This window comes from Larimichthys crocea, chromosome XVII (assembly GCF_000972845.2).
Source record: "Larimichthys crocea isolate SSNF chromosome XVII, L_crocea_2.0, whole genome shotgun sequence".
In the NCBI taxonomy this organism is placed as follows: Eukaryota; Metazoa; Chordata; class Actinopteri; family Sciaenidae; genus Larimichthys; species Larimichthys crocea.
This window is the reverse complement of record NC_040027.1, coordinates 17,552,215-17,576,336: the sequence shown is the minus strand read 5'-3', so window position 1 is coordinate 17,576,336 and position 24,122 is coordinate 17,552,215. Positions and strand designations below refer to the sequence as shown.

General features: G+C 41.5%; 1 protein-coding gene across 1 annotated transcript in view; it reads left to right on the top strand.

The window, feature by feature from the left end:
- Window positions 1-2,009: 2,009 nt before the first annotated feature.
- Window positions 2,010-24,122, top strand: part of notch2 (notch receptor 2) — a 40,955-nt gene continuing 18,842 nt past the window's right edge. Inside the window, exons 1-2 of the mRNA XM_010730171.3 lie at window positions 2,010-2,417; window positions 13,410-13,491. Coding sequence (XP_010728473.3) covers window positions 2,345-2,417; window positions 13,410-13,491 — 155 coding nt within the window. The 5' untranslated portion in view covers window positions 2,010-2,344. The remainder of the gene's footprint in view (window positions 2,418-13,409; window positions 13,492-24,122) is intronic.

The window sequence follows — 24,122 nt, the reverse complement described above, 5'->3', positions numbered from 1 at the left end:
ATTCTCAGAGAATATTTCACATTTTTGCTTATAAAAAATGACTTAAACGACTAATCAATGATCAAAACTGCTGCAGATTCATTTTTAGTTAATCGACTAATCAATTAAGTGACTAATCGTTTTAGCTTTAATGACAAAATGATTTAAAATGTTGCTATTTATGGTTATCACAATGATGTGTAATTGCATTCCTTTTTACATCTTTTAGTAAATTTCTAAACATTTTAAATGTGATTTTTAGGGGATACCCACAATTTAAAAAAAAGTCATATAACAACACTTAACTTGTGGACTTGAACTTTTGCAGGTAAAGGTTTAATAATACATTTTTTTAAACACCTCAACAACACAGATTGAGACAAACTTTGATTTAACCACCTGTCTGTGCTCATCCTACAGCACCTAAAGCACGTTGTATGGCAGTGATTGCCATTATAACTCTAAAGAAGAGCAGAGGCACACAAACGTATGAAAGTTGTTTACCCAACTTTTGTTGTCTCCCTCCACAAAGTCTTTCAGAGTGGAGATACTCATGTTGATAAATTACCTGAATACATGCTGTAGATCTGAACCCTGGCGCAAGTCTCTCTTTAACAATTGTGGTAACGAAAAAAAAGTAAAGAGTGGGTGTTAAAAGACATATCGGGAAAAAACGTGCAGTTCATGGGAGGAGAAAAGAAAACATCATTGAACGGGTTATAGTGATGTGTCGTTCGCGAACGAGCCGGCTCTAAGAGCCGATTCTTTGAAGCGAAGAAGAAGAGCAGCTTCAGCCTGTAGTGGTACAGGCCAGGTACACACAAAGCGGGGGGAGCTGGATTTAAATGCAAGCACGACGGGAAAAAGTGAAGAAATGAGCAAAAACCACAAAAAAAGAAAGAAAAAAGCAGCAACTGGATTGCATTTCAATGATATTGGAGACTGCAAAGTTGAGTAAAGAATTTGTAAAATGAATGAGGGTCAACAATAAACCTGGACAGACTGTGTTTTTTTTAATTATATATTTTTTTATTATGATAAAAAAAATGCATAGAATCTTTGATGAAAAACTCTAAAAGGAAAATTGCTTACCAACACACAAATCTACAGAAGCCCTAAAAGGCCATACATACATACATTTTATTCCACCCGTTTTCCCGAGATAACAAGATAATTTTCAGGACTGGAGTGAGGATTAGCCAAAGTGTATCAACCTTTGTCAGAAATTATAGATCAAAGGGATTTTACAGTAGAGTAAATATTGCACATAATGCCTTTTTCAATTAAAAATAATGAACTTTGAGGATGAATTGCTCCAAAATGATACAGTAAATATGCTTTATACTGAGTGAATGAACAGTCAGGATGGTCCTGAGATCAAGTATATCAACCTTTGTCAGAAATAATGGATCAAAGGGATTTTACAGTGGAGTAATAGGTTTGCTCGCTCCGTATCATGGACTACATGTTGATTATTTACACTTGATTTAATACGCTAGACTATCGTTTCGTTTCTCGAGATCTCAAATTAATTATCTCGTTATCACAAGAAAACGAAGCAAAATTATCTCGTTATCACGGGAAAACGATTGGAATACAATGTATGTATGTATGGCCTTTTAGGGCTTCCATACAAAGCATTCATAATTGCTAAATTAAATTAAAATAGAAGCCTATGGGTGATACTTAATGAATTTGGGAGATTTACTAAAGGGAGCCGAGTCAAGAAAGCCGAATCTTTTCAAAGATCCGTACTTCCCATCACTAACGGGTTAATTTTGAGTCATACCAGGCTCCGAGAGAAGTAGAAAAATGAGAAAAAAAATTCCTCCGCCGCGGCGACACAGAGAAAGAAAACGTTAACGTGTGTGTAAGTGTGTGTTTAAGTTGTGTCCAGCATAAAACTAACACACACAGTGAGTAATGTGATTTTTTTATTTTTTTTTAAAGCGGTGACAAACAAACTTGAGTTAGATATATGGTTTAAAGACGTTTTACCATCTTTTTTTTACGCGCCCGATAGATCCCTGCTTGACTTCTAGCGGAAGGATACGAGTTTCTGCGTGCGCGCTGCGTGACTTCAGTGCCTGGTGAGCGAGCACGGAGGTGGAAGACTTTTTAACTGCCGTGTGTGAGGAGACGTTAAACTTTAAACGTGTTTTTAAACGGTTTTTAAACAAAAACAGCTTGTAGGACACATGTAGAAAAAGCGCCGAGATGTTGTAATTTTTGTTAACTTGTGTGTGACCTATTTTCTACCAGACTTTTTCTTCTTTCTTTTTTTTTCTTTTTTTTTGAGAAGTAACCGTCCCGGGAGACAACTCAACTTTGGGGCTGGCGACCTTATGTGGATTTTACAGAAAATATGGAGCAGATCCCCGGTGTCTCCTCGGGCAAATCACTAGTCTTTGTCTTCTGCTTCATTCACCTCTCTCTCGGTAAGTTTGTTTTTTTAATATTATTGTTTATTTTTGTTTTTTGTATAAATGATATAAACCACAACCTTGTCATGATCACGTTTTGTTGCCTCCGCATCAGCGGGACACACGGGGCAGACCTAGCATCTACACTCTGCTCGTACACTTGTGCGTTGTCATGAAAAAGTTACCTGAAAGAGCAAAACAGGTAACTTTAGATGGATATTTAACTCATGGAAAGACTTTTAAACACGTTTTGTGGTGATTTATTTTTGCTGTGTTAATATAGGAACTCCTATGGCTTTTTTTTTTTAACCCAAAACATACAATAAACTAACTTTACTTTGATAAAACAATGTAGGTTTAGGGTTTATACTCCACATTACCAACGTTATTCAGTGGTATTCCCTCTGTTTGTGTTATTACTACTGTTAAATTGGTAAAATTAAGCATTTTCACATACTTTGAAAGGCTACAAATGATTGCACGCCTCCATAAATCCACTAAAATTGAAGCTAACATCACTTTGAGTCTTTGTAAGACTGTTAAAGTCTGATTAATATGGATACTGTGGCTTACTACTACTGGGCTGAGCTGAGCTGAGCTGCACCGCTGCCCAGATGTTGAACAGCGAGAGAGCAAGAGGAAGAATTCAAAATGGACACTTAACCATGTTTAGACTGCTCTGCTGAATTAAGACAGCGATGAAAGAGTGGATACAATAAATGTGGATTAAAGGGCAAACATCCACCAATATCATTATGGTTTCACACTTATTTAACTTACTTATAAGACCCTACCCATGTATTGCTTGCATAACACTGCCAGCAACAAATCTTTGACCACCCTGTGGTCCAGATTTCTGGATCGTACTCTGTAAAAACCCCTAATTGTGAAATAATAAGGAGGGCAGAGGGAGAGTACATTGCCTGTACTGTACATTTGTCACATAATTGCTGGCAGTGTTTATGTGTATTTAACACAGCATATATAAGGATTTACCTTTTTTGTGCACTTTTCTATAATTAAGGACTCATTAGAGTACAAAGTCTTAAAATAGGTCTTGGGTCAGCTCGCAGTGGATTAGGACTTAACTCTGAAGAATGAAATGTCGTCCTGCATAGAAATTGCAGAACAATTAAAAGTACCTTTTGTGGCTTTGTGGCTCGCACTAACAAACAGCACTGAAAAGACTTGAAGAGAGTTGGCTGATCAAGGTCTAGTAGACCAACAGACAATACTTTGCCTTGCTTGCTTGCTTGCTTGGAACTCAGTTGTAACACAAATAAACACAAAACAGCATGTTACCTGGTAGTGGCCTAATTAGATCAAGGTACTTTCCAAAAAAAACAAAATGTCACTTAGCTTATGTTTATTCATGTTATTCTAATTTAGTACTTTCTTGAATTTTCATGAACCCATCATGCTGCTTTCCACTTATTTGTTTCTGTGTCTGCCCTCAGAAATAAGACACAGCCGTAGCCTTTTCATCTTTTTTACCGAAGGAAGTGAGATTGACTTCATCTTAGATGGGTTTTTTTTTTTTTTTCAAAGTCGATACATGCAGCCCGGCTTTTCTTTCTCACTTTCTGACTATAGGTGACTTCTGAACAGAGAGAGGTTACACAAAAGAAGAAGAGACAATGCAAAAGTGCTGCAGGCAGTGCAAGGAGAAGCAGTGGAATGTTGTTGGTGTTTGACATTCCTCCCTCCCCGCCTGTTCAGCCTCTCTCTCTCTTTCTCTCTCTCTCTCTCTCTCTCTCAAACACACATTGTGCACCATTATTTTCTTTCCCCTCCTCTCTCTGTCCTCACCTATACTCTTACCCGCTAATGGTAAAACTTCCACTGCGCTGCACCGTGAGCAACTGTGACGACGGCTTGTGATATGTGCAGATGCACAAGTGGTTTTCTATATGGGTTTTCTAACAGGATGACATTAGAGAAGGTGTTGTTTATCTTAATGACGTGAAGGAGAAGGTTTGAGGTTTACCCTCTTACCCCTCTACCCCTGCAATAAGCGCTGGTAGCCTGCAGCTGTATATTCAACTGGTTCACCATGAGTGTTTCTTGCTTTACTATTTCTCGTTTGCGATATTTTAAAAATTATTTTTATCAAATACCCTCTGTGACACTTAGAGCTGCACTTCCTGTGGCGTCTTCACAATAAAAGCCTGCTAGATGTTTGCAAGTTGAGACCAGCTTCAGCAGCATCTTAACTTGACGCATACAGATCCAATGTGGTGCATTAAAGTAGATCATAAAAGAGCTGAAATCCACCGAACATAAACATTTAGAAAAATTATACTTCACACATGCCAAGGCAGTCAGTTTAGTGTTTCACAGCTCAGTTGGGGAGGAACAGTTTGACCTTCCTCATTGTGGGCAACAACAATGATCCCCCGCTGTGAAGATGTAGTGAAAATGCTTATTATAATCACAACTTTCCACGCCAGCAGCACGGCTGAAGCATGTTAATCCTGAGACAGTGAAAACGGGGCACACTGCACTCCGTGTATTACACTGAATTTTATTCTGTGAGGTAAACCATACTGCTCTGACTGCAAAATATGATGCGTGACACATTCCTAAACTACCTGCAACAACATACCAGGGCTCACATTTGCATTTGTCAACAAATCGTGTGTGTGACTCGTTCCAAAAAGAATCAACGCTATCATTTAATCACACTTTTAGGGCTTGTAAAGGACAATGAAGCCCTTCTGCGTTGGATGCAGGGACACGGTTAGTACTGTGCTACAGCCCAGCTGAATGTCAATCTGATTCTTGAGGAAGCGTAGGTGCCAATGTCGTGGCACACGACATAGTGTTAGCCCTATGGTGTGGGTATGTGAATGGTTGAATATATTTGCCCAGTGAAAACAGCAGAGAGCCGACGTGCGTGTGTGTATCTATTTGCGTGTGTGTGTATGTAAGGCATTGTGGATGCAAACTTACAAAGGCCAGCAATTGTGCCGCCCATGGTTTACTTGCGTCTGACCCAAGCTGGAGTCTGGTGTGAAATGTGATTTATCTGTGCCATGCTCTGGAGACAAAGATATTTATTGAGCTGCCCACAACACTGCATTATTTACTGACCACCAGCTCAACCCACTGCTTTGTGGCTGTGTTATTAATGTGGCTTATGACATATTCTCTGTGATAACCTTGGTTTCTTATCCGTCTTCATCTGCCTCCTGCAGTTTCAATAAAATACATCTCTCACTGCTTCAGTGTGTTCCTGGTTATATTCAGTCCAGCCCTCTCCACCCTTCTGATTAGTAGTGTAGTTAAAAAGCCAGGCCTCCACATGTGATTTGGTCCTACACTTGTTGGTTGTGGTTGGAGAAAGTAGTAAATAATGTGCAGAACTGTAAAGGTCAGTAGGTGAAGGCCTGTGATCCAGATGTGTACGTGTCACGCACATATACAGTGCATCTGTGTAGCCACGGTGGCTTAGAATAGACGTAAACTTACAGACCTACTGTGATTTAAGGTCTTGAAGTTGAAATGCATAGCAGACAAGTTGAAAGCCATAGTTATGGGCCTGTTACCATGTAGCTTCACCGTGCTAATACAGCACCAATGCCCTGCAGAACCAGTTTGTTTTGAGCGACTTTGATCCCCCACACATTAAATAAATACCGGTCAGAATGTGAATGAAGCTAGGTGCATGCCCCGCCTGAACCACATGCACTCTTACTATAGGAGGTGGCGTTTGCGGCTGTGAAGGTCGAGGGGATTACAGAGCGTTGTGTCTGCACTGTTGAACAGGTTAGCAAATTAACAGGGAATTACTGCGGCCTGCATTCCTTGGCCAACACAGCCCCGTAATCCTGGAGACATTCAGGCAGGGCGCATGGAGTAATGAACCAAGCGGGGCACATCAGGCATGGGAAGGAGGGAAATTACTTTGTATTAGGACGCAGTATTAATATAGTCTGTGTTTAACAACCAGCTGTAATGACCGGTCTCATTTCAGTACTTGGATGCTGGTTGAATGGACTATTTTTTGAATCTTTAAAAAGTATTGATTTACCTGGGCTGAATGAATTTATATGGGACACATCATCATCATGAGAGAGAGAGAAAGTGAAGATGTTTGGCCAAAGTAGAAATCATTTCTAATGGTTCACCACCTACACCATTGGTCATGGTTCAGATAGTGAAGGGCTACATCTGGACTAAATCAGTGCTAAGTAGCATTTACCAACAACTGTAATACACAGAAACATTTGATTCAATGGGATAAAAGAGATTTTGAATTAATTATATAAAAACGTATGAATGCTGAGATAATTCTGTGATAATTATTCATTTGGTCCATGGTTACCCCTCCTGTTCAAGCTATTAGCCTGTATCTCATGAGCCAGTAGTGAGCTGTTGAATATGGACACGTTCTTTCACAGACTTTAGTAATTAAAGTTGAACTAGACTGCAGTTTAAACATTCTAAAAAAAATAATGTGAATGAAACATCAACATTTCTGCACATTTAGTCCTGAGTTTGTTTGTTTTTTCTCATAATAAAAGAAGTTTTGAAAAAGTAAGGATATGAATGAGCAAGGGAAAGTCCCTGCATTGGCCTCGTCTGGTCTACTCTCGTCCTCTCCTCCTTGTTTCTGTCTGTCTCTTTCTCCCTCCAACACACACACACACTCAGACTGAGCCGGCAGGCAGTTCTAAGATGAGACTCTCCCAAATGTTCCAAGTAATTACAACAACAAGGCAACCGTCTCAGTTGGGAGGATGGCAGGGTAATTACCGGGGCCGTCCCAATCAAGTTTTTTATCCTCCCATTTTAATGTCATGTTAATCTATTGAAACTACTGACAGCTTTATGTCTTTTATGCTAATATGTGACATTTCTCATCTGTCTAGGAACAAGTTTACAGTCTTGTGCCATCAGGCTTGTGCAGCGTATTTGACAGCCGGCGTACCTGAAGTGCAGTGGCTTACATAATAGGGTTTGATCAGATTTAATAATACAGATACTGTTGCATTTAAAAATGCCTTGATCTGCCACGACAAAGATCCAGGACATGACCTTGAGAAATCCTCAGTGATCGCACTCATTTGTTGTTTCTGTTGGCACTTCTCTGTGTCTTACTGTATGTCACCACCCTCTAAACTGAAGCTGACCTGCAAGACTAAAGCCTTAAAGCCCCTTCGCTCGGTTCCTCTGCTCGGTTCCTCCGCTGTTTGTGTGGGCCTGTAAAGCTTCCCTCTGGGTAACAGTGTTTAGTTTGAGCCTCGTCTACCTCCTTCCATGCTGAGCTAAGGGTATTTTATTGCAAGTTACCATGACGACTGTTTGGCCTGCTGGATATAGAGGCTTGTACAGCAATTCCAGGAAATGGGGTTACTTCCTCACTCAGTGCGAACAACTTCCTGCCCTCCGCTGTATGGATGTGTGCCAGAGCTTAGGGACGCACACATTCGCGTGCAGTCTTTGTCTGTAGTTTCATAATTACTTCCTCATCTCAATCTTAAGCTATTAGCTCCGAGCCCATCCATCTTTCGCCCTCCTCCCTCTTCTTTTATTTCTTCTTGCGACATGGCTGGATCCCTCCAGGGACCCGCTGTGGTGTCGGTGACAAAGCAGTGGCGAGTGCTGTGGGAGGACCCAGCATTATGCCAGCTGAGCACAACAACCCGACTCCGACTCTGTTTCTCTTCTTTCTTTTTTTGGCTCCTCGCCATCAAAGGCTGTGATTTCTGCCTTCTCTTCACTGAGACTTTATATGCAATGGCTCAGTGTTTTTTTAGTTTTTACAGATTCTGACAGAAAAATAACCAGATTTTAAAAAGACGATACTTGTCGAATCTAATTTTAACCCGGAATTTATGTCACCACGCATCCAAAAGTAGTTGTGGTTGCTTCCGTTCTTCGCAGTTTACCAAAAACCAAGGTCCCTTCGCAGTGGGGACAGCTCAGTAAATGCTTCTAGTAATAGAAAGTGAAAAACTTAATGGAGAGAAAAACAAATGAAGTGCTGATTACGCTGGAAGAGTTGTTTTAAAGACTGAGACTGTACAGTCATGCCGTGCCACAGGCTCCGTGAGGCTGTACTTGGAAACAACAGTGATTTGAGCTAAATACCAAAGTCAGCATGTTAACGTTTGCTAATTAGCACTAAACTCAAAGTGTGGGTAAAGTTGATGAGAATGTCATTAGTTAGTTTGCAGTTGTTGTTTTGTTTTTTTTTGTCTTATTGGACAAACAGAAATTTGGACCTGATGATGGCCCTAGTTGAACGAACAGGGGATCGAAGATTCCTCTTTTGATTACAAATGTCTGCACAAAATTTCACAGCATGCAGTAGTTCACAAGACAAAAAGCAAAGACGTGAACCTATTGATGACACTTAAGAAAAGTCAGGATCTCACCAATGTTGTCTGGGATCCATGAGTATAAAATGGTGTCAGTCTGCTTGGTAGACGTGCCGATATTTTACTGATGAAGTGAGAAGTCATCGTACATGAGGCAGTGAAACCGAAAATTAAATTATAGCTGCCTTCCTCATTTGTGCTTTGAGCTTTGAGCTTGTACCAAGTCTCCTCTTTCCATTGTTCCTTATGGCAGCACTTCAGTTGTTTTTTTTGTGTGACTATATTTATAATACGTTACAGATAGTTCCTGAAAATAAAAAGGAAAATATTGCAGAAACATCTCAGATCCAAAGATGACTTTATGCTCTGTCCTAGTTAAAGATCTTTCTGGTCAGTCTTTCCCCTGGTAACTTAACAAGCCGAACTGTTTCACACGTCTGCTTTGCAAGACACAACTCCCATGATCACCCTTTTAAATAGCCCAGCATTTCTATCAGGATTATCCTTAAAAACCCAAACACATAGCTGACGATTGAATCAGAAAGTTTTGAAAATGTTAAAAGGTCAGCACACAAGGTCATTTTACTCAATATAGACCCTCTGCCAGTGCTTTTCTTCCTTCAGAAAAGCTCATATTTTCATTAAATCCAACCCAAGATTCAACCATAACTATCTTCTTACTTAGTACAATGTCCCAGGGTTTACTTTTAATGCCAAGCCGTTATTTACTGATTTATTTATTTATTACTTTGTCCCTTTCCAGTCTTTGTCATTGTGCTGTGACTTATGTGTTGTGTATGTTAATGTTTATAAAATTTAATAAAATTTGTATGGGCAAAAAAAAAAAACGAACCCAAGTCGTTTCTAAGAAGCGGCACATTATTGATCCAAACTGAAAAACATTGTTGTCTTTGGTTTGTATAGCTGATTTTTGTATTTCTGTTTTTATGATCTCATTTTCACAATACAACATCGTCAGGCCTTTCAGATTCCCACATTGCAAGACACTGTGGCAACATTGAGTGGATTTAGATGAGGCCTAACGTCATCCACAGGTAGGCCGATGACAATGACGCAAGGTAGTGTGTCACGTATGATGGCGACCTTCTTGATTTCTCAGTACCTGAAACCAGAAAGCAACTCGAAAGCATCTCACAATTTTATCTTATATCTGGGAATCTCACTTCTGCTTTCCCGTCTAAGCCGGCCTTGGTCTATGATTCACGTATTGCCTGTGGTGCTATGGTCAACCAGTGGGATGATAGAGAGTGGGTGGCACGCGACAAGGGTGACCTGTCTGGAATCAAACTGGTGACTATGTGGTTATGTCCACCACCAACAACACTTCTGCTAGTTTCGTTCTTATTTTGGGGCTTTCTGGTGGACTGGATGCATGATAATAAAACTTAAATACTTATCTGTTCTGTAGATCACTTGTCCTTTTAACACCCCCTAGTTTTTACGCAGTTTGGAGACTTTATGCAATCAAATCTTGCATAAAGCAGTAAGGTCTCTTTCTTATCAGACTTACAAACACGACCACACACACTCGTCAGAGCAGCTTGTTGAGCGAGCAACCAAACAAACATTCGCAGGCAAAAAGAGCGCTCAGTCTACAGGCTAAATAGTTAATCAGCTGCTCAGCTGCAGCACATTAAACAGCATGTCAACATACCTGCAAGTGTCACTTTGGTCTGGTTAAATGCCGGTGTAGCCCTTACTCTTCAATAGCATTAACCACACACGTAATACATACAGTACATTTAATAAACACGTTGCCATTATTTTTGACTACAAAGGAAATGTGATTTAATATCAAGGTCTTCCATTAGACTTTTTTTATATGGTGACATTTTTTGCAATATTTTCTTTAGCTTCTTAAAATATGCACACAAAACAGGTGGCTATACAAATACAGTTACTCATACTATCATGTTGAAGTCTTTGGGGAGAGTGCTTTGACCTCTGTGTATGCATACATTTTGTTTTCACTCTTTGCATAATGGCATATTTACAGTTACAGCTTTCATCAGCAGGGATCACACACAGCTTACCTCCCAGGCTGCTAGACTGCAGACACTGTAAATCTCCTGCTTTTGTTCTCCCACTAAAACTCCACTTCCTCCCCCATAACCTGCATGCACGCACAAAAACACCACACACATACAAAAGCTAGAAGATGTTTTGGTAGCGAGTGAGAAAAGGAGTGTGTTATTCCAATTAGCAAGGGCCCAAATGATCTTAATAATTCAGTCAGGTAGCTGTTTCTTCTCAGCTCACGCCATCTGCCTCTAGTTTCGCTGTTGACTTTGTCGATTGGGTCTTATCAAGGCTCTCATTCCTGGGAAATGTTCCTGTCCATGGCTCATTGATAGCAAAGTGTGAGAACAGCCAGGTAGAGAGGAATCAATGCTGGTGATATGAGTCTGGATCACAAAGCACTCGTCAATCATTTTAATGCGTGTGAACGTTTTTGTTTGTTTTCTTTAGAGAGGCGGATTGCTCAAAACCTTTTCTAAAAATTTTATTCGGGGGAATTGGTGACCTGTACATCATGGGGTAATTGGTGTGTGTGTGCGTGTGTGTGTGTGTGTGTGTGTGTGTGTGTGTGTGTGTGTTTGTTTTTAAAATGGCGTAATAAGAGGCAGGCTGTCCCAAATCTGTTAAGATCATTGCATCTGGCATTGCGACAGCGTGTATGGGAAGCTCGTCAAACCAGTCGGGGGATGAGAGCAGCCTTTTCCTGTCTCTGCTCTCTTGCTTCCATTCTTTCACTCCCTCGGCCTTTTTTTGTTGGCCTTTGCAGTTTACCATTCATCCGCCCCCACATCACTGCTACTTCTTTATTTTCTTTTTATTTAGCTGATTTTGCAATTGTCAGCTTGGTAATAGACGACTGGTATCCTGCCATATACCCTATGGTGTGTTGGAAAGATCTACTGCACAAATGTTTTATGATTTACTCGAAAGAAGATAAAGAAATGATTTGCCATTAAATTTAGACTAAAACGTGACAGACATTTTCCACTGTGTCACAGGTTTAACCACATATGTGTGCTGTCTGCACTGTTATTATGCTTGCATGATTTTCGTGTGTTGACTCGCAGCAAGTGTGCATACCCTGCGTCTGCTCAGTTCAGAAATAGTCCCAGAATAGCACAGTATTTTCTGTGGTCTCTTGTGCTGCAGCAGTAGTCTGATATCAACCCATACTTTATTTCAGTGGAGGTCTGTGCAGTTGTGCACATGGAGGCATGCATGTGTGCGTGCTTGTTGGGATTATTAATTTCACAGTGGTTTATGAACGGTATCCCCATGTCTAATGGACTATGTCTGTCAGCCAGGCTCAAAGGCATTAGTCTGCCTCTGCTCTCTCTGACCAGACCAGTTCAGAAACTAGACCACTGAGCCATGTGTCCGACTTTTACCACCACAAAATCATAAAGGGTTAAATAAAGTGAGTTTACAGGGACTCCTCGACTTGAGCGACACTGATTAACCTATGCACAGGAAGTAACACCATTTCTGAGCGCGCTTCCTGTAATGCAATGACTGTTTTATGAAGACATTGTTGGCGTTTCTTCTAAATCAGCTGACCTACCATCAGTTTTGTAAAAAAGAGCTCTGTTCTACAGTAGAGACGTACCACATAATCACTTTAACACGTGAGCCTGCAAATAAAACAAAATGGTAAAACGGGCAGCTTTCCTACAGCCACTGATGTTAATTAATTAATCACACACACTCAACGGTGGCGTCTTTCATTTGATTACCACATCACATTGATAAATAAATAAAGACTGAGAACACCACACTGTAGTTGGGCATGGTGTGCGTGAAGACCACTTGAGTGTCTCTGGCAGCTTGAAGGCCACACAATAGCGGATGTGTCTGGCTATGAGTGTATCATTGGCCGGGAGATAGTTGGGCTTTGTTGTCTTCGTCAAGGCTCATTTCTGTCTGCCTGCCCATCCGGCCGTCCTGTGACCACTGGCTGATTTCAGGCTGGCTTTTCATAGGCTAGATAGGTGGCGATCCTTCTGCATTATCTCTGTAAAGATGAGGCGAGAGGGGGGAAATTGTAGACAGTGTGGAGGGTTTCCCTCAGAGGGTGGGGAGTGTGTGTGTGTGTGTGTGTGTGTGTGAGGTGGCTCTTGTCACCTCCTCTAACCAATTTTCTGGGGGGGAAACCCTGAATTTGTTTTGAGCAGTGCCAACTTTGAAATTTAGCCGCAGTAAAGCGCTGCAGGCAAGGCTACATCTACCCGCGTTGTGAGGAATTTTCTTGTAATTTCAACACATCATTTTTTTGATATACATTAAAATTGTATTTGTATATTTTTGACACATGATACATGAAGACATCGTCATCATGTTGTCTCTGTATGTCTGTCTCTAGACACAGTAAGTCAAGAAAAAGACTATGTACCATTAAACCAGGTGGTAAACTGTAGTAATGCCCGACCAATATTATCAGCTGATATTGGCCTATCGCAGATATATCCGCATCAGTGTTGAGTATATGTTATATATGTTATCAGATATGTGCTCATATATAATGTTTTTTTGTTGTTTTTTTTTTTGCTTTTGGTAACATTGGCGTCACTGAAAAGACGAATGATGAAGTGAACAGATGAAGTGCCTCTCTGATTGTCTCTAATTCTTCTCTTGTCTCTTGCAGCTCTACAATGTATGGACGATAAGGCGCCTTGTGTTAACAACGCTACGTGTCTGACCTTTAGCAATGGCACTGGGTACTGCAGGTAAGATTGTCTGGCTGTGATCAAACACACAGACTTTTTTTTTCAGTTTAACTTGCGCCGTCACCACAACACTGCTAACAGTCATGAGAACACAGCACTAAAACACCCCATAAGGGGATTGTTGGATGTGAAAGCCAGTACAGAAATAGGATTTTTTTTAGATGAACCCCAGCTTGTCCACGGGACCATGAGGTTTTGCTCAGGCACGGAAGAGGGAATAATAGACTGCTCTGTCTGACAAAGTACACCAGTACTGGGAACAATACCAATACACACATTTCCACCTCCAAGATGTTATTTAGGACATTTCAGGGATTTTGTTACTTACTCTCTTGTTGTTACAAAAATTGATAGCTCTAAGTGTTGCCAACATATTTTACCACTGATTTGTTGTTGCTGGGAGATGTCAAGACAATGATGGGACTTTTTAGTACTTGAGAAAGTAACCTATTCAGTATAATTGATGGGGAAAAACAATCTGAAACTTGGCTGATTTGAATTAAAATGACAAGTAGGTTAATCACTCTCACCACACGTATTAGTGTAGCCTTTTGTTTCTGGACTCGTGCCATGTTGTTGTGGAAACTTGAAATAAACCTGCAAGTGAGTCTCTTCTGCTACCAGTGGCGCAATCAGACCATTGAGGAAAAAGTGCCGCAGAGTAAAGGAGAGCAGCGGTCTGTTTGATCTACGCCTTCCACTTTCTGACAGCTTAGCCTAGTTTGTAATTAAGACTGAGCTATCTTTATAATTGCGTTGCCACTCCCAAGCCAAATTCCCAATGAAAAAACACCGTAGCTGGTTCGTGATCCTGATCATATTTCACCAAATGTGATGTGAATCGCGCTGTGTGTCTGTTCCCAGAGCTTTAGGAATTTCAACACTGCTACTTCTGTAAATAGCGACGGAGAAAGCAACATTCCTTAATCAGTGTTTGACATTCCCCCTGTCTAATTGAAGGTTAGTGAGCCATTATGCTGCAGGTGCAAATTGTCAGTGTCTGTACTATGCACCGTATACGCACTATTTTTTTCATATTCAGTTATTGAACACGCAGGCAACCGATGAAGTGGCCCCCAGGATCTTGACACATCTAGTTAGTTAAGTGTGGCAGCTGTGTTATAAAGTAGTGAAGTGCAGGTGATGGCTGTGCAGGCCGGGCCAGTGATAAAGATGTGATGAAACACAGGCCAGAATGACCTTTTCAAGGACAGCTCACGATAGGCGGCTTTTCATTTTGGAAATGTTACACAGGTGGAGAAAACAAAGTTATATTGTCTTGGTTAGATGATTTTCTAACAACAAGCCGAGATTATCAGTACACAGGGCTGGCTTTATGTCAAAACTACTGGTATAAGTCTCTGAAACAACATTCAAATCCTTTGCTGCCGTTTGCATGTTACATCTCCTGGAAATACTTACTACTGTAAATACTACTGTACTGTATACACTGACAGGTGTATATTTGTCTGTCTGTCTATATGTGGACTGATGAGTCACAAAACTGTACAGGTTTGTAGCTGAGATCAAAGATAGGTGTGGTCCAACCCAGGAATACTTATTTATTGACATAGTATTGTCTGTATTATTACTACCAGTAAAGGTTAGCCGACACCATAAACAACAAAATGAGGCGAGGCTTAACTTACTCTTTTGATAAGTCTTTTAGATATATCTTGTATTTCCTCTCACTTTTGCCCAGCCAAATACTCTCCATTCATCACGATTAAGTCAGTTTTACTTCTCGGCATTAAATGATGATGTTGGTGATAAAAGAACGGCCCTGAAGACACACAGAGGGGACTCTCATTTTAGAAGAGTCAGCTGACAGAGCGCAGGCCTACTGTTAGACTGATTAACTAGTCAGTCAATTTTCTTTTCTTTCTTTTTTTTCTGCTGCCCACAAGCAAACATGAACACAAGCACACACTCTCACACACACATATGTGTACCCAAATAGACTCACTTGCCTCGGTCTGAACTGTCTGGTTCCTGCTGCTGGTCAAAAGGGTCATTGTTTAAAATCAAATTATGTGTGTCAGTGTATTAAAGGCAGCCGGTTGTAAGTAAACAGTCACTTCGGCCGCTTGGCTTGGAACAGCCTAATTATGTCACATGGCTCTCGTCTGGGATCAGACTGGGAGTAACTGTATAATTAAACATACAATTAATATTGTGTCAGTAAGACCACTTTGGACAACTGTTTGCCAAGATACTTGAAGTTATTCTTAGTTTACAATCAGCCAGCCTGATTTTGAATGTTAAGTATATCCGGTTTATGTGATAACTGGAAATTAATGTTCACACATATTTAGAGGTGAAGACAGAATTATTCCTGTCTGGTACTTCCACTAAAGGAGATCCACGTTGCAGACAGCGCTGTGTTTTTATTGGCAGCATTTATGAGCTCCTGCGCACGTTGTCATTCGCCAACTTGCCACTGGCATGTCTCTGCAGAGTTCTCATGCATCCTGGAAACTCTGGGGGAAAAAACATAGAAAGACGTATGCATCTGTTTTGCATTTTTTGATTTGACTTTTTCCCTTTGCTTTGCTACTTTTTCGAGAGACAACAGGGTAAGGGGAGAAAAGAGTAAGTTGCACAAAATAGGATTATGTGTTATGCCTTGAAAGCGTCTGCTTTTGTAGGAAGCTTGGGTGTCTCATTTTGGACACGAACAACGTTGTGAAAGAGAATTAAGGTACATGGGAGAGGTCGACTAGCTAAACTGCAGGGCAGGGTTTAGAGAAGCCGTCTAACCGGTGACACTGCAAGCCACCAGCCTAGGGTGTGAAAAAAAAGGTGTGTGTTGTGAATGTGTGGATTTGTGCATGTCATTTGTGCTTGGGACCTGTTTGTAACGCACATCACTGCTGGAGGGATTCATGAATACTTTCTGATGCAGTATGAAATAAGCACAGAAACAATGGTCCTGTTTGTTAGCCGCAGAGGATTCCTGACACTAACATGGAGTCTGACTCGCTGAGGTATTACCTGAACAGTCCGAGCAAGAGTGGGTCTACACACATTATGTTGTCCAAACCCCGTTTTCCCCCAGAACAAGATCTCTTTGTCTGCTGTTGGGCCATGGTGCAAACTGATTAACTCCCCCCCACCTTTTTCCTCCTTCTCTCTTGCAGTCACTGTCATGTCTTTTATATATATATTTCTTTTAAAGAGTGAGGGGGAAGAAAGAGTGTTGTGCAGACCTGCTGCCTGTTTGATCTGACAGGTAGAATTTGCCTGCGGGGCAGACAGAGGAAGAGAAAGGGCCAAATGTAAAGAGGATGTCTCTTTTCAGGTAATTTGAGGAGGAATACCTCGGAGCACAACTTCTTACTAATGATGAGAGAGTGGTGAATGGGGGCAGGGAGACGAGGGAGAAGCAGAGCTGAGAGAGGAGTGTAATTTCCCTCTTGCTACGCCTCCTTCATCAAACTGTCACTCATCCATCCATGCCTGCGTCCCTCCCTCTGCTTCAGGGGTTTAGATGCCTCCAGACAGAACTCACCAGGCATCTTAATCCTTCTCCCACAACCGCGTTATTGTTGAGGTCTTCACCCTTTTGCCTTTTATTATTACAGCCATACCTGCTTCATCTCCCATTCAGAGCTGTGTGTTTGCAGAGCTCTGATCTTTTTGCTCTGGCTATTGTTATTCATCAGTCTCTTCACTTTGTGTCACCTGTTAACTCACAGAAAGCTCTGGTGTGATTTCACGTCCATCCTTTGTGTTTACTCTGGTATCCCCTTTTTAAAGGGGAGGGGAGGAGGAGAAATTAGTTAAGACCAGCCACTCCTCCACAAAACACACACACACACACACATACACACACACACACACACACACACACACACATACACATAGATTTTAACAGGGTTAGGCCTGTGATCCCAACTAAAGTCAACAAACCCCAGAGCCCACTCACACTCTCCAAAGAGTTCTCTAGATGTGGTTGGGACTGGAACCACAATGATAAGAGTTTCTTTGCGTATATGTTTGTCTATGTGCTCTGTCTGCATGTGTGTGTCTATGGAGAGCCAGGGGCACCTTGAGCCTAAGGCGAGTTCACATGGTGGCAAAGAGAGGCCTGAAGTTCATTTAACATGGTCAGGTTCAGTATTTGTAAGGTGGAGACGTAACTAATTCTCTAGTGTCTTGTGAGTGTGCGTTCAACTGAGGATTATTTGTAATAACATTAATCAACTAAATGTTTAGATTAAATGTTTAGATTAATTTAATTTGTGAAAAACAGTGTTGATGATGTCTTTAGAATGTCAGAAAAGCAAGAAATCATCAGCAAGTACCTATAAATACTAAAATTGGCAGTGTCTGTTAATATTCTGCACAGCACTGCCGTCAGAGGATTTCTTTGTACTTTGATGACAGACTACGATAAAAGACACAGTCACCACTGCAAACAAACAAACAAAGAGTGAAAAACACAAACGTACCACACACACACACACACACACATGCCAGGCCGCTTGTAGATCTGGACTCGCTCCCAGAAAGAGGAAGCCTTACAAAACTGTGTGGAATGTTGCAACCAGATCATAAACCCACATACAGTAAGGTGACAAGTGTCTCTCTGTCACACAGAGAGGGTGGTGTGGGGTCAAAAGAACCTCAGTTTTGTCACAAGGTTACACACTGCACATGCAGTGTGATGTAAAGGCTTTTCAGTGTGGGTTTAAGTTGGAAACGTGTCAGATGGGTTCAGAAAAGGGTGGCCTCAGCGTGTCATCGAGCCACCCTTTAGGACCGCCCCCAAAATCCTGGACTGAAAACTTATGAAAAACAGTTTTAACCTCTAACTCCACATTTTAGGAATATATCGTTCAAAGTCTTTTTTTTTCAGCAACTATTTTCCAACATATTTAATGTATTTTGAAAGAAATCTCGGAATGGCCTTTGCACAGACTTTAAGCTCTTATTCAATCCTCACCAGACAAACACACAGACTTTAAGCTCTTATTCAATCCTCACCAGACAAACATCAATGAAATACATCAACAAGAAATGCTAAAATATCTTCCTTAATTACCCTCGTATATGCTGCTGTGAAGCTCAAAGCAAACTTTAGGAGAAAATAAATAAGCTAGCTGGAAACAAATCTCCCTGGGTGGGCTGTAGCAGTAAATAAAGTAAACGTTCACAATTCAGGTATTGAATAGGAGTGGAGAAGTAGTGTCTCTAAATCTAGTCAGTAGTGGATTATGTATAACACAGATCTAGATATGGAGGATTTCTATGCCGACAGACCTATTGTTGGACATTCCTCTTTAGTCAACCACAGAAACAGGATAATGACAGAACAACATAGAGAAGCAGGCACATGGAGTGCTCAGACAGAAAATGGGTCTTGTGCTGTGCACCACAGCTACTCAGACGAGTCTTTTTGAACGTGTTTTTAAACACAGTCTGAGATTTTACCATATGTCCCTAGTTTGGACTCCACCCTGCTCTGCACTTCTTTATTCAGTCTACCCTGATGCTTTTCAGTCCGACTGCCTGGCCTCCTTTTCTCTCTGTATGCCTTGCTCTCTCATTACGTTTCTGTCTTCTTCTTTTTTCTTTTTTTTTTTATCTCTAGCTCGTTGCGCTCTCTTTGTCACTTTATCCACCTTCCTCTTTTTTTTCTCTCAGTCTTACGTCATTCTTTCAAACTTTTAAAAGAAATAACTCTCGCACCTCTCTCTGCCTGCTTCCTCTGTCATGTATTTATGCTTCCTCTGCTCTTCTTTGTGAAAACGAAGGGGGGGGGGGGCTATGCTGAGTGTTGGGCAAGTTACTCTAAAAAAAAAAAAAACTAGTTACACTTACTAGTTACTTCTCCCAGAAAGTAACTAAAGCATTTACTGAGTTACAAATGATAAAAGTAACTAGTTGCTTTGGAAAGTAACTATTGCGTTACTTTCAAGTAATTTTTTTAAATGCTCAAATATGTCAAAGAATTCGGGCCCCACCTCCACCCCTCTTTGACGGAACTTGTGTCTGTTCAATTATTTATGATAAATCTGAATATTATAATGAAATGGACACAATCGTCATCACTGATGTGATTGTCTCGTGCCCCCACCCTCACCAAGGAAGGAGGAACAAGAAAAATCTTTGCTGCTAGTTGGTCTGATGAAAAACAGCTGCCTTCAATCATAGTAAGGCGCCACATTTTTTTGGCAGTAATGATAACGGCGTTATAATGACGGGAAGAGTAATCGATTAGATTACTTGTTACTGAAAAAAGTAACGCCGTTATTCCCATCACTGCTGACGAGCGAGGGAGTGGGCAAAACAACCTCCAACCCACTAAAACTACATTGCTAGCAACAATTTAGGTAAAAGATTCATAGTTTCCACACACGAGAAAAAGAACCCCTAATTGAACCACTGTATCTATATTTAGGCACATTTGAGTTCCCCAATGTAGAACAGGCTCCTCTGTGGCACTCATGTATAGGTATAAATGGTGCAGTGCAGCCAGTCTACCATAGTCTGACCTATCCACACACTACATTTATGTGTGTTTTTGAGTGACTGAATTTCATCAATTGGTGTCCCAAAACTGCTGTAAGCTCACTGCTACTCTTCCTTTTAAAGGTCAAGTGTGTAGAATTTAGTTGCATCTCTTGGTGTAATCACCTCATTGCAATCTCCTCACGTCACCCTCGCCTCCCTAGAGTAAAAGAAAACAATCATTTGAAAGGCCCTGTTGAGAGTCCGTATTTAGTTTGTCAGAAAAAAGGGGGTGCAAATGAGACAGAAAGGAAGTAGAAAGCACCAGTCAGCTGCATCACTCTTGCTCTCTTTCTTATATGCTTTACCTTATTTCCTTTAGTTTAATTCTGGACACATGATTTGATTTGATTTGATTTGATTTGATTTAGGGTCTATGGTAGCTGTCATTTCACCACCCTTTCCTCTGTAAGTCAACTGAGACTCTCTTTTTGTGAACGCTCGTAGCAGCAGCCCCCACAGAAATGGTACTAATGTGGACTTTTCTGAGTCAAGGTGGACTATATAAGGTCACACACTGTTGAGATTTTCAGTGTATTAGCAAACCAGTCTCTCGGTTCACCATCGATGTCTAGAAAGTGTTGTACTCTTTGAGTAACATCTAGATGTGATATGACTGAAAGTGCATCTTAATCATCCCTGTGTCTGAATAAGGTTTTTGATTCTACACACACAAGTTTGGTCTCATGTAGTATATGTGATTTTGTTTACACTTCCCCATATAGTGATGCATATTGACTCCTTTCAATCTTATCATCATGTGATTTGGATTACCATTTCTTTGATGCAAGCACAGTTTGAATGTTTTCTTGAAGCTACAACTACTACACTAAGCCAAGGATTCCTTCCAGATTCTTCAGGTTCTGCACTTGACTTGTGATGTCCATGCATGCACACACAGGACTACAGTACAGTGAATAGGCCACCTATGCTCTAGCCAAGCCAGGGAATGATCCGGGGAATGAAATGTGAGCTGGTTTATGCTCTCCCTCTTTCTCTCTCTCACACACTGTTTCTCTGTGATGGCCGCAGGGGGAGAGCATGATGGAGTTATTAAGCGTCGCTGAGACTAGAATAGCGGCTGGAGGAGTAGGAGGAGGAGGAGGCGGTGGTGGTGGGGTTGCAGAAGGTGGAGAGGTAGGAGGAGAGAATTAGCACAGAATAAAAGAGGAATTAGGGATTGGCGCTAGGAGGAGAATGAGAGAGTAGGGGAGCTCAGTATATAGGAATTAGGAATGAAGGAGGTGGGAGACATTACATGAGTGAGTGAGAATGAACCCACCCCTCTCCGCTCAATGAAGCCCCCACGGCCAGCCAGGACAGGCAGAGGTCAGCATGAGGTAGAGGAGGAGACGAAGAAGGAGAAGGAGGAGGAGGAGGGAGAGAACGAAGGAGAGACAGAGAGAGAGAGAGAAAGCGAAGGAGGGGTGTGCGTGAGATGGGGGCGCTAATATGAACCAGCTGTAGAAACCTGACACCTCGAGAGTGGGTTAGAAATGAGAGGTGGAGGAGTGAGAAAGAGAGGGAAAGAAGGGCTGCAGGAAATTGCACAGAGTAAGAGAAGGATGGAGAAAAGAGGAGGAAAAAAAAAAGTCCTCATGGAGCAAAACAAAGAATCCCATAGATGAATGTGGCTGCAGGAACCCTCTGTGCTGAGCTGTTCATGAAAGTAGATCTGACTGTGTGTGTGCGCGTGCACACGTGTGTGTGTGTGTGTTAAGACGTCCATTCATTCTTGCATCGTGTCCCATAATGTAAATATGTCTGAACAATTGCGCCGCTTCCTGTAATATATTCAGTGACAGACTTGTGTGTCAGCATGTTAGGTTATCTCTTCCTCAGTGAGACACCACTCCCTGACATTAATGCGAATCATGCACAGCCTTGTCTGTTTGCCTCGGGCTGGAGTGATACAGCCACAGGCTAATAATGAGCTCTCTATCTTGCTAGTGAAACCTGAAGGACAGGGTAGTATCGTTTCCTGACGCCATGGCATGTGGTTCTGTCAACACTGGTTAGATAGCAGCGATTGAATTTAATAGAGGTTACTATGCATCTTTCCTGTCAACAAAGTCGCAAATAAGTATTGAAGGGTGGTGTAGAGTTACAACACGGCTCTATATTACAATACCTTTTTGTCTTTCTAGTGCACGTCGAGGGATTTCCTAACCAGACGAACTTAAAAGTTGCAAAAGAACTCCAAAAACGTGTAAACAGTGTAGCCAAGTTTCATATTTCACCCTCCTCACTGAAGTGGCCGTACTTGACATTGAAAATGCGTCTCGTATTCCCCGGTCGTTTTAACAATGAAAATGTGTGAAAAGTTCCCAGTGAAACGTAAACCTGGCATTAACCTGGACACGGTGTTCTTTGTGTGACAGGCCGCTAATGTGATGTATGTCGCAGGGCACGGGGCCGTGTCATTACTCCTGGAGAGGGGGGCGGAGAGGTCGCTCAGGAGAAGAAAAAAAGAGCAGTCCTAATTCCCAGGACGGGGGGCGGCTGTGTTGTTGTGATATCATGGCCAAGCTGTGTTTGTGTTTAGAGCGGGGAGGGACAGCTTTGTGTTTGTGTATTTATGTGTGTGTGTGTGTGTGTGTGTGTGTGTGTGTGTGTGTAGGCATGTGTTTTTAGGGTGTGTGTGTGTGTGTGTGTGTGTGTGTGTGTGTGTGTGTGTGTGTGTGTGTGTGTGACAGACATGCTGATACAGGGACGGAGACAGGGAAGAGGGAGGGTGGCCGTGTCTAATCTGACGGAGTTGAGGTGAAGAGGCATGAAGTCTGTCTCTCCTTTTGAAGATCATAGATCAATAATCTACCATCTGGTTTAACTGTTTATCGTGAATATGAGGATTTGAATGAGATAAACAAGATATAAAAGATAAAGCTAGCTTTTGTCACAATCAAAAGAAATTTACTCGACATTTTGTTTTGTTGTTTTGGGTACATGTCAGTGGGTTTGATGTATTTGACAATACAACATTTGTGAACTGACTATGTCAGTAAGAGTGGGAATTCGTCACCAGATGTTGTTTGTCGTGTTCAAAGAGACACTGGATGACTCACACGTTTCACAGATGTGATTGATCTGTGAAACTTCTGCCTGGCATGATTCATGACTCTCCTTCTTTCCCATGCGCTCACAACCTAATATCTTCAAGCTGCTTTGGGGTGGAGTAGCCAATAATAAATAAATGTTAGTAAGCGTCAGAATGAATTTCATTTGTAATGGTTGTAAAAAAGAGTGTGTGTGTGTGTGAGTGAGAGAGAGAAAGAGAGAGAGACTGTGTGGTGTATCTCTGCTCTCTTATTATGTTACCTGAACCCCTCTAGGGAGGCAGGTTTAGAGCCCTCTGTAAGAGGCAGCATGTTGCTCCGTCGCCCACAGTCCCCAGACAGTGTGTCTGCCATGTGTCACACACACACACACACACACACACACACACACACACACACACACACACACACAAACACATACACACAATGCAACAGACGGCTGATTAAAATAGCACACACAGGAAGTTACCTGACTAGTACCATTTTTTTTTTCCTTTTTTTTTTTCTGCTCGGTAACAGAAAAAGATCTTCCACCAAATGCCGTCCCCACATAGAGAAGCGGTGCACGAAAGTGGGAGGGACTGTGAAAAAAAACAGGAATAGAAAGTGACAAAGGGGATCGTCGTCTCTAATGAGATCCCTGGTGGACATGTTGTGTAACATTGTGATTTCCTCTCCACTGCACGACATGCGGCTGAATCACTTTACTGAAAAACAAGAAAAAAGAGAAATCGAAAGGAAAGGTTGATGAATAAGCAGAGGAAAAACGGGGTCACTGATGCAGACAGACACGATTTGTAGAGCAAATGGGGTCAGATTGTGATAAACAAGCCTTTTAGTCATACAGCTTTTTTTTTTTTAATTTTTTTTTTGTGAATGACTTTCAGTTATCAAGAAGAGTTCCTCACCTCACACTGTGGACACATTTATGTAGGTTATGTCATTATTTACCTGGTGTCAGGAGGTACTGTTCATCTTTTACATTGCCTCGATAATTGTTGGTGCTTTCTGCTTGTTGTTTTTAAGTTTCTGCCTTCTTTCAGTCAACAACTTCCAGAT